General features: G+C 36.0%; 1 protein-coding gene across 3 annotated transcripts in view; it reads right to left on the reverse strand.

The window, feature by feature from the left end:
• The window catches only part of CNTN5 (contactin 5), a 673,487-nt gene that overhangs the window by 174,652 nt on the left and 483,517 nt on the right, over positions 1–15,318 (reverse strand). For all 3 annotated transcript variants that reach the window (XM_030042492.2, XM_030042491.2, XM_030042493.2), the window contains one exon: positions 2,172–2,375. In XM_030042492.2, coding sequence (XP_029898352.1) covers positions 2,172–2,375 — 204 coding nt within the window. The remainder of the gene's footprint in view (positions 1–2,171; positions 2,376–15,318) is intronic.

The following is a 15,318-nucleotide window of genomic DNA, read 5'->3' on the forward strand; positions in this document are numbered from 1 at the left end:
ATGTCCTAAATAATAAATATGATTTAACAACCAGAATATTCCTGAATATTTTTTCAAGGTAAGTTTATGGAGACTGCAAGGTTAGGCAGAAAGTCCAGGTCTCTTCACTGAGAAACTCACTCAGTCGTACAGGAAAGCAAACAATTTACTAAGAAATATTAAAGAACTCCATTACAATAAAGAGGCTTTTCAGAAATCCAAACAGATAAAAATTAAGGCATAGAAGCCTGGTAGAAATTCATGCATGTGAAAAAATGAATCAGGAAATTGTTGAGGAGCAGTTCATCTATGTGCAAATGCCTCCCCAATACTCCAGCACAGTTCAGAAGGTTGGATTATCACAGTTGTATGACAGTCAGCCGTGAAACACAAATTTGCTTGAGGCTGGTATATACTACCCACTTGACATTTAAGAAAATCTGTGCAGTTTTCCTTCACAGATTTTGTTTCTTAGCGCAGTGATGTAGACTGCTGCCTTTATCCTTATTTACTCTCTCCATTTCTTATACTGTACTGTGTGCCTAGGTACTGTTAGTAAGATATGGATAATTGATCTGTTGAATTTCTGCACAAAACTGGAACCCAATAAAACCATGAAGAAATGTCATTAAAAAACAATAGAGCAAGATATGAATAATAAATATGACAATAAAATTCTATCTTTTTTGTCAGAGTTCAAACTGATTAAAAATACAGTCAATGTTTGGGTTTTAAAATTTTCAAATGTTACTATTGAAAAGATCAGGTCTGCTATGTTAATTCAGTAAAACTAAACACCTGGAACTCAATAATTAGCACAGGTACTAAACCAGCAAAACAAAATAGGGAATAATACAGTAAAACATGCAGCTTTTTGCTGCAGAGGCTGCATGCTGTGCAGACAGAAATTTCAGCTTGTTATGATGAATAAACATTAACTTAATTCCATTCTAATCTGTGAACACATTTTTTACTTACTCTGTTAAACTAAGTCATCTGTGTTTAAGTCCAGCTTTTGTAATGCTTCTAAAGCACAGGACTAGTCTTAGTTCTAGTAAAAGCTATAAGCGAGGCAAAAGCCTCAGACTCTCTTTCCCTCTCTCTGTTTCTCTCTCTCTGGTTCATGTAAGTATGGATTCACATACACTGAACTGCTGAAATGTATTTCTGAAGAACTAGAAAGCATCATTAAATATGGAACATCTTGGAAAAAAGGAAAATATAGGCACTTATGGAATTATTAATTATTATTCTCAAAAATAACTTTATCTTGACAGAAAACAAAACCAAAAAGCAATTATAATGTAAATAATACAAATATTTTTGCTGCAAAAGAGCAAATAACACAGTTGCCTCTATAGGCAGATATTCCAACAGAATCAGTTACATATCATTTATATTGAGATGTCATACTGCTCCATAAGAAATATTATTGGAAGGTGTTTTCTTTCAATTTTGGGGAAAAAAATCACAAGCCACTTTTTGATAATAAGATTTTGGTACTTATTTACAGAAAAAATACTGCAGTTTTATGTCTTGATGAAATTCAAAACTACCTGGGTAACTAACTAACATTGTAATCAAAGCTATTGTATTGTTCTTGGTGGTACTTAATCAGTGCATTGAATCGGAGCCTGAAGTGTAACAGGTCTTTAGTACAGCAACAGGTAGATCTTGAAGCAAAACAACCTCTGTTCAGTTGTCTAATGTGTGCCTTGTGTCATCTGAGATGCATATCTCCTGGCATCCTGACGCTGGTCTGTATGCCCTGTGTGGTATTTGCCAGTCCCCTGTGGATGTCTCAGGTGCCCGAGGTTATCTCGGTGTGACAGTGGCTACTTGGTTGAGGCAACGGAACTGAGCCCTGAAGAAACAGACATTACTGAGAAAGGAGATTTGCTTCTCTCTGACAGTGACAGAGCACCATAACAGCAAGAAGGAGTAACTGTTCTAAACAAAATACATCAGGAGGTGTCAGATTGCACCTCAGCCTTCGGAGGTCTAAATATTCTCATAACTGTTAGATGTTTTAAAAGAAACTGTCTCTATGAACATCTTTCCTTTGCTGATTGCTGCAGTAAATGCATGCATATATTGAAAAACAATAAAATCATGGTTCTTAAATTAACTAGAGTATTTTTGGCTTTGTATTTTTGCTTCCATGTGGTACCCAGAAATAATGCCTTTCTTACCATCGTTTCTCAGTGTCAGAGGTGTAGGAGGACTCAAAACTCTGGCATTTGTCACTGTGTTTTTTACCAGGCATATATAGCTGCCGACATCAGATGTTTGCACCTTGGAGATGTAGAGATTGCCTGTCTCCTGAGAGATGAAGCGTCTGCTATCTTCTGCCACAAAAGATGGGAATTCATTAAATACCCAGCTATAGATGATCTCTAAAAGAACACAGAAAAAAAAAAAAGAAAGTAATTATGGAAACAATATTGTGTCATGTTAATGGATACACTCAATAAATGTTCATTAACTTTATTTAAATAATCCAGTGCAAAAAACCTAAAGGATTTTTAAACTTTTTATTTGTTTGGTTTAGAATTGAAGAATTTTTTTCTCCCCTTGGAATTTTGAAAATAGCATAAGTGTTGAATCCACAAGTTCCCTGGGAAGACAGTTTTAGTTCAGGAAGAATAATTAAATTATTCAACAGACTCAGAAAACACCCATAAAATATTAGATAATTCCCTTTTCTAATCTTTTGGGTCAAGCGAAAAATAATATACAAAGCATTCTTTTCTCTACTTGATCAAATTTGCAGTGAAATATACCAAGCTGCTACTTATAGAGGTAGGGATGACTTTTGCAAGTGTGTGTAAAAACAGTTTTTATTCTGAACATCTGTTTTTAAAATCAGCACATTCTAATAACTGTTTAACCTACCTTGCAGGTAGTATTACTGCACTACACTTCTATCTTCTTCTACATCTGCTTCACTGAAGAATCTCAGAACCTTTCCTACATGCAGCTTAAATCCCTACGATCAATGAATAATTCCTTAAACCACAGCTACCAACTGCTTTGCCTCATAATCTGATGGATCAAAAACTAATCAAAGTGATTTTTTTTAAATGGTAATTAAAGCCAGTCCCTTGGTTCTTATTTTTATCCCACAAATCATTCTGTACACCTGAAAAGCATATACTTTTCCCTTTAAACTCATAATAACTGGTTGAGAAAAAAAGATTATTTCCTATTATTCTGTATGAGATTATATCATGATTTATTGAAAACCTAGATGCATTAATGTCTCGGCATTAGAAGTATCAGTAAAGTTAATGAGATTCTGATTTAGCAGGGAAGTTCCTTGCAGGGAATTATTCATGTGGAGTTCCCCCAATTCAGACTTTAAAGCCTTAACCTTACGCATAATTTTTTACATGTTGTTCCTTCAGTCTTATCTTCCACTGTTTCATTTTGTCATCACACCTTAAAAAAATATTCTTCGCTACTTAAACCAGCACATTAGCTATAAGGCAATTTCTTCTGTAACCTCCTCCCTGTGATAGTCTTTAAAGAACCGACTCCAAAATCAGAAAAGCTAAAGCTAGCTGAGGTATATAAAGTCCCAACAACTGCTCCATTGGTATGGCAAGTTCCAAGCTTTTAGACTCAAATTTCTTAGGTGACTACTCTCAGCTCTAGCAGCAATATGAAGACAGTAATTGCACGTATGTCGTATGTCAGTCTGGTTCTCTGATACTTTTATCCCCACTGCAGTCAAAATGTTTTCTTCATATAAAGTTAGTTGGAAAATGAAAGGGTCAAAGGGGTGAGAGCAAGCACCTCCAAATTTAACCTTTTCTGTATGCTTTTTAGCTAATGACAGGAGAAGAACTGGTATAGCTGTTCATGGTATGAGGAAAGTGAAACACGTTAACATCCTAGCTAAATATATGCCATAGCGAGGTGTGCAGTTTGACTATAACAGTATAAAAAGCATTAGAAATTCCAGCTGTCCTTTCTATCCTTATGTTGTACTGTTCCCTGATATGGTGGTCAGAAAAGAACAGAAAAGCACGATGACTGCTTATTCAGCAAATATAAGGCAACAGTGCAAGCAGTGATGTCAAGATGCAGGATGTTCTGGATTAATTTTGAAGAAGTTCAATCTAGTTTTGAAGTCAGGTGAAAATTTTCTCATGAAAAACTGATGGTATTAGTACAAAAACACTATGTTAAAGGACTAAATATATTTACCTGACAGTAGGGGAAGACTTCTCCAAAACGAGGAATTAAGCTGCACACATTGACTTTCTGCTTAAAACCTTTTTCAAATCTAATTGTAATTCTGAGTGGTTACACAGGACCCTGAGGAATTCAGGGCTCACAGAGAGCTCTCCAAGTGCTCAAAATTTCCTTCCTCTTCTGTTACGTTTCAGACAAAATACTAATTAACCCAAAATATTTCTCTCTGAAAATTTCATTGCTGTATTTTGGCAAGATGTCTTATCTGGCAGAAATGATTCATGGCAGCATAAAATTCTACAAAGTGATGATGAACATACAAGTTCAAGAAAAATGCATAGGCTTTAATTGAAGACACCTGATACCAATTCAAATGGAAAGCAATCAGTCTCACTAATTGCTCTGGCTTAAAAGTAGTTCAAACCAAATGTAAAGTAGTCATCATTGTGGGTTCATTGGTAGCTCATGCAGAATAGAATTTTCTCCATTTGTAGCCTAAAAACACAAGCAGTTAATCATTCATTTATTAATTAGAACTAGTCCTAAGGAATGGATTTCAGGTAATAATTTTTTGTGCTTCTAAGGAAATAGAATATTTAGTCTTTGCTGGTGCTGAATCTGGGGGCATACTGTCATTTTATCACCTTCTATATGATTTTTGCTGTTAAGAATTGAGTGATGGATGAATGGGTGCTGGGATAGGGTAGTGAGAAAAAAGTAACAGAACTTCTGCCAAATCTAAAACTCAAATCATTTATGCTATTAAGCTGCAGTTAATGCTTTTATTTGTGCATACCTACAGCATCTGTATTCCAGCCAGGAGCCCAAACTCCAAAGCACAGACAAAAGTGCTAACAGTTTACTTCTTGATCATTGTCAGCCCACTGACATTGAAGGAGTTACTCCTATTTTTTCATTTCTGAAAAGAAAAACCCTGGGAATACACTTTCAAATCCTGAAGACTTTGCATCTGAATGCTCAGATCTGGAATTGATCTGGGATTCTGAACCTTCTTTGCAGGTGAAAAGCCCCTTACACACTTTATGAAGTTTCTCTCCTATGAGACCTGGCTAATGAGTTCATAAGATTCTTGAATACAGTTTTGAGAGTTATGTCCATACAGTTTGCATAGGTTTCAGTGAAATATCTCAGGGAAACTCTGCAACTTCCCATGCATGTTATGCAGAACAGTCAGAAACAACCACAGCTGGCTTGGGATCTGGGGACCCAACAGTTTTTAGCTGACAGAAATAGATGGATGATCTTGCAGAAGTGATTTTACAAAAGGGTGTTAAGAGAATGACTGCAATTATGGGAAAATGGGTGTACCTTGACATTGATCCATTGTACAAATGTTTCACTCTTCTAAATTTGCAGCCATAGTAGAGGATGAAACACGCATCGGTGTTCATATACTGGGGCTCTGACTGTTCCCAGTTTGTATGCCAGCAAAATTAAAATTTAGGGTTCTTAAATCACAGAATTGCTAATGAAGGCTGTCCAAGTACAAAACCTGGGGTTTTTTTTTGGTTTGTCTTTTTCTTCTGTCAGTATCATGCATAAGAGAATACCCAAATGATTGCAATGACATACAGAAATAACTAATAAAGTGAGAATGATGGCGAATCAACATTTAAAACATTGCTGCCTATCTATAGACAAATGTGTCATCTACAGTACATGCACAGTAAAATATTCTGAAACAACAGTGAAAACAGTTACATTCCACAAGTCCCACAGCAGTTCAGCATAGGACCACATGTAAACTACAAGAAGAGAGGCCTACATTTAAATATTATCTGACATCCCACTTTTACAAAATGGTAAACTGCTAAGTGAACTTTTTGAATTTCAGAACAAGAAGCCTAGCACCAGATGACACTAGGCCTATTTATAATCAGCTCACTGCAGTTGTTAGAGAACTTCAAGCCTGTATTTTCCTATAATGGCTTATGTTAAAATATTTTAGAAGCTGTGCCATTTGGCTAAGCACAAAGCACAATTGTCATTGTTTTAACTTTTTAATAGGAGACTAAACTCCAGAGGTACATCTCAAGCCTGACAGGTAAATAACAATGACCTTCAAGAGATTTTGAAGCTAAAAGTCAGTGCTACCAAAATCTAAATAAAACTACAACTGTAAAATCAGAAAGTAATTACTCTAGATATGAACCTTCTGAAGTCGTCTCCTTTTGAGAAAAGACTGAGTAAATGGTTTCACCATGCTGTTCTCATTTTGCTTTCAATAGGGAAAAAAGTTTAAGTGAAAATAGGAAACTTTGAATACTGCAGTATACAGAAGTTTAGAGTATTTTTACAGAATATATGCTGAGCTTATTTTTTATTTTTATGCCCATCTATTTTATTTTTAATGTGACGCCTATGCCAAAACCACAAAGATGATGCAGAGCCCTTCCTGGAAATTACAGTTGATGGCCAACACAAAAGAAACTTTTATGCAGGTACTATTCATCAATACAAACAGAAACAGAGAGTAAAAAGACAGGGAAATTTTGAATTATAGGAGCAGTTGTAAATTGGCATTCTCCTGTGGCTTGGGCTGGAGGGCTCTTCTGCTGGGAAGTTCTGTTATATACAAAGACTTGGTGTGAAAATGATTTAAGTCATTTCTGTAACTGCAAAACCGGTATTTCCTTTTATGAATGACCAGCCTTGTTTACAGAGGAATGTCTCCAAGGAGCTTTGTATCTGTTTTCTGAAGGTCATTTGGAAAGCCTTCCGAAAGTCCAATTTGTTTCTGTGTTTTATTAAGTACATTCTAGTGGGCTATGTAGGTGAAAATCTGGGTCACTTGGTGATAAAGTAGTGAGAAAAGAGCATCTATCTCCTGCCAAAATGAATTTATAGCGTGAAATTTTGTTTACTATAATTTCTTAAATGATTTTTGTAGCTCTATTATTTTCTCTGTTTAACAACACTAATTCCTAAACTGTCACAATGTGACGTACATCCCATAATGGAAGAAGCTGGAATACTGACTTATCAGCATTTTTGTTAGTGCTGTATTGTGCTTTTGGAGATATCAGTCTGATGCAGAAAATGTCAGTACTATGGTAATGCAAAAGTCTTTCTGTCGTTGTGGGTCAGTAAGAAATTACCCCTTAGGTATTGTAATGAGAGCTGTGCTGGAAGCATTCAGATAGCACCAAATATTCACTCCTGTGTTTGTTAGCGCCTGAATATTTCCCAGAGTTGCTTCAAGGCTTTTCTTCTGAGAAATTGCTTGTTTCGTCCTTTTAACATGAGGTTTTTGGACAACCTTCTCATCAGTCCTGTGAGCTAAGTGGTAATTCAGGTGGAAAGTGAAGACATAACAAGAAAGTTGTCGTACAACTCCTTTAAGGCCACCTAAAACCTAAATGTACTGTCCCTATAATGGTTAAATATTGCATATTCAAGGGCAAAGCATGCAAACACATGTCCTATAATTGCAATTCTGTGGAGTTACGGTGTTTGTACAAGAAGTAAGTCTGTGTCTTTTTTTTTTTTTGTCATGCAGTGGGAGATCATAGAATGGATTGGCTTGGAAGGGACCTTAAAGATCATCTAGGTCCAAACGTCCTGCCATGGGGGGGCTGGAACTCCATCTCCTCCAGTATCCTGTTGGGAAAATATATTTCTCTTCTGTGTTTATGATTTCCTCTGATTACGCCAGTTCCACAAGATGGCAGTACTTGATGAATAAATGGTACTGATGCCTAATGACAGCCAAAATCTGAGATAATCTGGGAGTTTTAGCAACTCGGAAGAAGTTGCTTCTTCTCTTTTTTTTTATTTATAAGAAAAGCAGCAAAAAGTGCACTCAAGATTACAGGCTGAATTTACTATACATAGCTATAAACCATGAGATTTGTATGATGGCTTTGCTTTACCATTCAGAAATATTCTGTTTAAACAAAATAAAGTATCAGGAAAAATATATGCCTAAATCTCCCCTGCTGAAAATACTAAACCGTATTTTATCTCACACACAGTTTTCACCTGTATCATTACACTTGCTGTTTGAATATTCTGTGTACCAGCCACAAAATAAGGGTGCAATATACGGCACTTTCTAATGATGGAGAACACTTCACATTCAGAGGGGGGAAGGCTTCTTTTTAGCCAAGATGAATGATAACAATGGGTTGTTCCTCCAGCCTCCCACCACAACCAGATAAATAATTTTGGTGCATTTCTTTGTGCTGCTGTGGCTTATTATCAATGCTCATTAATCCTCCAAGAAAATATTTAATGAAGGTAATTTATTTGTTGCATTGTAACGCACCCACAAAGAGCAAACAGATATTGTCAATTTATCAGCTAGCAATGAAATTGCTTTTTTTCTGCTCTGGGGGCTCTGTATCTACTGCTCAGTTACCTGAAACACAATTCTACCAATCACATATTTGTCTTTGTTCGGATTTAATTACAGTGATAAATCTTCAAATATTTTCTTTCTTATAACCATTCACAGAACCAATATCTAAAAATGTGGTAGAAAAGGTAAGTATACTGTCAGGACTGATCTTGTACTGGAGGATACAAATATTATATTGACGTTACCAGTGCACACAGCCAATATAGTCTCATTTGTACATTTGACATGTATGAAATGTATCCAGTCATTGAAACATGTAAAGATCGATGAAAGGTCTTTCTCATACATTTGTTCTTTAAAAAGACCACATAGCATACAACAAAAATATGGCTTCTGGGAAAGGATGCTAAATTATTATGTATATTTGATTGTAACTGGCATGATTTTCATATTAAAAAAAAAAAAATCTGTTCCAGAAAGAATCAAAATATTGTGATCAAAAGGAACTCAAAAACACATGTTCTTCAGGCCCTTCTTTTGCCCTCAGGCAAGATCAGATATTCTCAGCCCAGTCTTTAAAAATGTCCAGTGAGTTATATTCATAAATTTAGATCTTCAGAATAATCTATTTTATTACTCAGTTAATAATTAGACAGTTTTCCTTAATATTTGTGTATAATTCCTTTTTTTTTCAATACTGTTTATTACTTATTCAACTTACCACATTGAAAGTATTGAAACCACTTTATTGATGGCCTACATTAAACTTTTACAGTTACAATGAAAGATCATTATCTTTGTGTGTATCAGGCTTCTGGTTTTGAGGCTAGATCAGCCAAATCTCTTCAGCTTTTTCTTAGAAGTCATGGTTTCAACTCCTTTACTTAGCTTTATCGTTGTCATCTCTACTGCTTTTCTATATCTTATAATGTAGGACCTAAAGCTGGACATGGTATTCTATTTGAGACATTAACACTGTTGATAATTGAGGTAATAGTCTCACGTACTCTATAGGTAGCAGTCGTCTTAGTATGTGTGAGAACTGAAGTATGCAATTTTCCATTCTACTAAGTATTCCATTTTCTGTAATAGCAATATTTTTCTAAGGAAGAATGCTGTTTAATCACTTATTTCCCTTTATTCTATCTGTAAATTTGATCTTTGGTAAGTATAGTAATCTTCATTTTGCTGAATTTTGTGTTACTCACTGCAAGTAATTTCTCAATATACTGATCCTTTTGGATTCTGATTCTGTGCGCTGCAGTAATTGTAACTTCTTGCAGCTAGGAGTCATTCAAAAAATGCTAAATATGCCTTCCTTTCCACTAGGCCACTCACACTTTTAAAGAAAAAAAAAAAAATTAAATTTTATATGATTTGTTCTTGACAAATCTGTATTGGCTGTTTCTTAACACCTCATTATCATCTTATTGCTTACAAAATCAGTGTTTAATATTATGTCACAGTAACTTTGCAGAACTCAAACTCAGCCTGACTATGGTCCCCCCCTTTAAGTTTGGGGCGGAAAAAAAAAAAAAAAGATGTTTTAAAAATCTTTTCAAAGTAAATGAAATAATCTAACAACAGCTTTACTATTGATACTCATCTATTATTAGATAGGAATAGAAATCAATACTTATGTAGAAAAATCCTGAATGCTCCATATAAACTGATGTTCTATGTTTTATAATATACCAGATAATGCAGATGTCACTGTATAATGCTATTTTCTATGAAAAGCAGAAAAAAAGTGGATGGTAAAAAGTAATAAACAGTCTAAGTGATACCAGAGAACTTAATTCAGAATTTAAGCATTAGCATTGCAGCTCTTGTAATCAATACTACTGACTTTATAGAACTATTGAAACACCTATGGCCAGCAGGAGCAGGGAGGTGATTGTTCCCCTGTACTGGGCACTGGTGAGGCCGCACCTTGAGTACTGTGTTCAGTTTTGGGCCCCTCACGACAGGAAAGACATGGAGGTGCTGGAGCGTGTCCAGAGAAGGGCAACCAAGGTGGTGAGGGGTCTGAGCACAAGTCTTATGAGGAGCGGCTGAGGGAACTGGGCTTGTTTAGCCTGGAGAAAAGGAGGCTGAGGGGAGACCTTATCACTCTCTACAGCTACCTGAAAGGGGGTTGTAGTGAGGTGGGGGTCGGTCTCTTCTCCCAAGTAGTGAGCAATAGGACAAGAGAAAATGGCCTCAAATTGCACCAGGGAAGGTTTAGCTTGGATGTTAAGAAAAATTTCTTCACTGAGAGGGTTGTCAAGCATTGGAACAGGCTGCCCAGGGAAGGGGTTGAGTCACCATCCCTGGAGGGATTTAAAAGATGTGTAGATGTAGCACTTAGGGACATGGTTTAGTGGTGGACTTGGCAGTGTTAGGTTAATGGTTGGACCCGATGACCTTAAAGGTCTTTTCCAACCTAAATGATTCTATGATTAGTAATTTCCAAAGACAAGAATTAGAGGTAATTTTGTACCAGCTTTAGAAAGAGTAATCAGGAAGACTCAAATTATAAATTCATCAGCTTCAATCTTAGATTAAATAATTCAGTGACTGATATGAAACTTGATTAATAGCCAATTTTAAAAGTGAGATATAATTAACAATATTGGAAGAAAATAAATCTAGTCAAACTAACTCAGTATATTTTTATTGTTCTTTTTATTGACAAAGACAGCAAAGCTTCTGTAATGTACCTAGAATTCATGTTTTATAAAAGAACATGCTGTTTAAAAAGAATTGGAATAACTGACTGCAAAGCACGATTAAAAGGATCAGTTCTGGAATTCTTTGTCCTCTACTGCTGAACATTTTAACATTTAAAAACAATCCTATGCAGTTGTAATCACTGTTTTACAGGACACATAAAACTTTGCAGTGACAAATGTGCAGGATGAGTCACTGGTAAACTTTGATTTGGTTAGCTTATTATTATTAGAACCCTTTTTTATGATGGAAATGTGTTGGATGTATAGTAACACAGGTTGATTATTTCTTAATAATTTGAATGAACAAGAATTCTGTGGTAATGACTAACTAACTATTGTACTCATGAAAAGTGTGGCACTGGAAAATAATGAGGATATTTTTTAATGCTTGGGAAAACACATCACTATAGAATATTTATATGCGGAAATTATTTTCTCTGGCAAAACGTTGAACAGAATTTAAAGTAATTTTTTTTTCTCTTTTTTTCTCTTTCATACTTTACATCTCTCTTATTCTCTGATCATGCTATGATACTTGATTTTGTCTACATTTTAATGGCACTGGTGTGATAGTTACTCTTCCATGGTCTACTTCTTACTCAAGTCTGCTGCAGGGATAAGCACAATGAAAAAAGTCATACTCCAGAGCAGTGTTACCTGCAGTGAACCCCAGAATCCTGCACCTAAGTAGGCTGCTGCATTACATGGAAATTTCATTTTATGACTACTGCAATGATACCCATAAATTAATGCATTTTGACGGCATGACTAGGACATTCATCAAAACCAAACAAAAAAAAAAGAAGTAATGATAGGATGATGATCATCCAAATTTGTGGAATATCTCTATTCCAAATGCAAGAGTGACATTATCTCTTTTTCAGCTAAGAGATGCAAAATCTCTGCATCCCTAGCTTTTCACTGCTCCTCATTTAGGAACAGAAGCTCTGTTAAGCAAATTCTGTAATTTGCCTTAAAACACTCACTAATACTCCAGTTATCAGAGTATCAGTCTCTCAAGGAGTTTATATGTATGTTTCAGTTTGGCTTTTTGTACTTGCAGGAAAGAAAGCAACTTAAATTTGTCACTTTATCCCTCATTCACCCTGATTCCTAATGCCAGGAAGGATTAATAGTAGCAGAAAGATTTATTTAACAAGATTTAATTTCAGGCTTCTGGGTGTAGAAATGAAAATAAAATGCTACTGCAGTTCTAGTTTATACTTCAAAACACAATCTTTTCTAACAACCTTCACCACTCTCTACATGCAGTTGTTGTATTGGCAAAAACTGAGTACTCAGAGTCCATAGAGTTGCCTTTGTATGGCTGCACATATTGAACTCTAAGACACGCCCCACTGCCTCTCTGCTTTATATTCTCTTGGTGCTAGGTGTTTTAATATAAATATAAAGGCTTTTGCTGGGTCTATTTGCAGGTCAGTGTTTGGTGAGTTCCACCATAGCCATGGCACAATATGATTGATGGATCTTCCTTGGGCCTGCTCCTTTGCTTATATGGTATTTATTATCCTAAGACCTCAAATCAAGGGCAGTACCATTATTATCACTTTTATATAGGAAAACTGAAGAAGATGGAACGAAGTGACTTCCCAGCAGTCATGAATCAGGCCATACTCAAAGTGAAATCTCCACTAATACATAATTCTTTTAAATTCTATTATTCTTTCTTCTCTTCACCAGCTCTTTGTACATCTACCAGAAATACCAAAACACACAGGAAAAAAGTAACAGTCAATGAATCCTTAGGAGCTGTGTAGATGAACATCAGAGATGGGTAGCTACCCCCTCATCCTCCCTCTGAATTTGATTTTCAAATGTTAAAAAAAAAAAAATTAGCTGTATAAATCACATAATCCCCCAGGTGTTCAAGGTCTAATGCTCAGCTCCTTCTCGGTATATTTTCTAGGTTTAAATGTAGCAAGGAATGGATCCGCCATTATATCTTTCTGAACACAATGGAACATGTGAACATATTCTTCAGAGAATAACATAAAACAAAATTTATAGTCCCCAAAAGACAATTTTTAAATATCAAGAATGACAGTGACAGATTATTTTTTTCACCTTAATTAAAAAATAACTCAAAGTGCAGATGAAGAGGAAGAGACATGTCACATTAGCAAACTGCCCTAGAATGCTGGTAATGCTGTTCAACCATGTTGTATAAATAAATCACTACAAATAACCTCAGCAACAATTAATCATTTAAAATTTAACAATGTAGAGTCTGAAACTCTTACCTGTCTTTACATATAGACAATACACTGTTGAGTCCCTGTGCACATTGTTCTGCACTACTGGAAACCCAGCGAACAGCTTCCATCCATCTTCTACTTGTCACATAATTGTTATTTAGAGATAATGCATAGCCTTCTGTTGTGTTACTTTCAGCCTAGGGCAGTGTCCCATGATTATAATCTCTCCTCCTCAAGCCCTTAGCAATAGCAGTCAAAGTGACACCTGATGTGTCACATTATATATACATATCACATGGAAAAAGAAGATATTTGTCCAACTCTCCCTGTTTTGTATTTTTGTGGTTTTTTTTTTCCTAAAAGAAATATAATTATTAAAGTAATGTAAATAACAGGCAATTATGCTCCCTCCTGTGCTGAGTACGTGTATAGTTTTCAGAAGACTAATTATGTTTTTCAAACAGGCATGAAGCATGATGTTATAAAGTCACAAGATCTGGACTGTAAATCAGTGCAATTTTAGTCTTTTCTTGAAATTTTCTTTGTGGATCATCCTCTGTAAAATGGGTAGCACTCCTTCCTTCTATCTTGCATTTGGCAGAGCTGAAAATAGATTCTTCAGGATTGAAACTACATCATAGTTTACTAAACTCCTAAAGGATCTTGTGGTTCTGCAGGAAAAGCCAAACTGAGACAAACCCTTCATCAGTATTATCTATATCCTTCTTTTCATTCTCCCTTCTTCTTCCTGAATTTTTATCCCTGCAGTCTCCAATAGAAGACTTTCTTAACTATTGAAAGAGGAAAATACCATGAAAATTAACGCTTCAATAAACCAATAAAAGAAGTGAAATTTTCCAGTTACAGATTCTCCACTCTAGGGTAATAGCATAAACTCAACAGGAATTGTATTAGCTGGTTAATGAAGTCATCAGCAATGATTTTAATGATATTGGAACATAACATGACAATACAGGAGATGATAGAATCACAGAATCATAGAATGGTTTGGGTTGGAAGGGACCTTAAAGATCATCTAGTTCCAACCCCCCTGCCATGGGCAGGGACACCTTCCACTAGACCAGGTTGCTCAAAGCCCCATCCAACCTGGCCTTGAACACTGCCAGGGATGGGGCATCCACAGCTTCTCTGGACAACCTGTTCCAGTGCCTCACCACCCTCACAGTGAAGAACTTCTTGCTTACATCTAATCTAAATCTACCCTCTTTTAGTTTCAAGCCATTACTCCTTGTCCTACCACTAAACTCCCTGATAAAGAGTCCCTCCCCATCTTTCCTGTAAGTCCCCTTTACATATTGAAAGGCTGCTATAAGGTCTCCTTGGAGCCTTCTCTTCTCCATGCTAAATAAGCTCAATTCTCTCAGCCTGTCCTCATAGGAAGCTGCTCCAGCCCTTTGATCATCTTCGTGTCCCTCCTCTGGACTCGCTCCAACAGGTCCATGTCTTTCTTACACTTGGGGCCCCAGAGCTGAACACAGTACTCCAGGTGGGGTCTCATGAGAGCAGAGGGGGAGAAAGTGGGTAATCAAATTATCGGAATTAAGTGTGGTATTCATTACTACATTGTTAAAAAGATGGCATTGTGTTAAAAAAGAAGTCACTTTTCCACTGCTGTTGCTCTGGAAAACATCTTCTGTTGTCAGAAGATAAAGGACTCACATGTGCTGCTGCACAGGGGTTTGGATTTGGCTGTAATCATTCAGATTTTTGTTTGAACTCTATATTATGCTTATATCTATTCAGTCATTTTCTCCTTGAAAAATCTAAGCAATAGCCTTTAACATATTTACTGTTAAGTAAGTTATAACTACGTTCATGCCAGTTACAATTGTATCGGGTAAGAAAAAAGAACATAAATGCACCCAGA

This window comes from Aquila chrysaetos, chromosome 19, assembly GCF_900496995.4.
Source record: "Aquila chrysaetos chrysaetos chromosome 19, bAquChr1.4, whole genome shotgun sequence".
Taxonomy (NCBI): Eukaryota; Metazoa; Chordata; class Aves; order Accipitriformes; family Accipitridae; genus Aquila; species Aquila chrysaetos.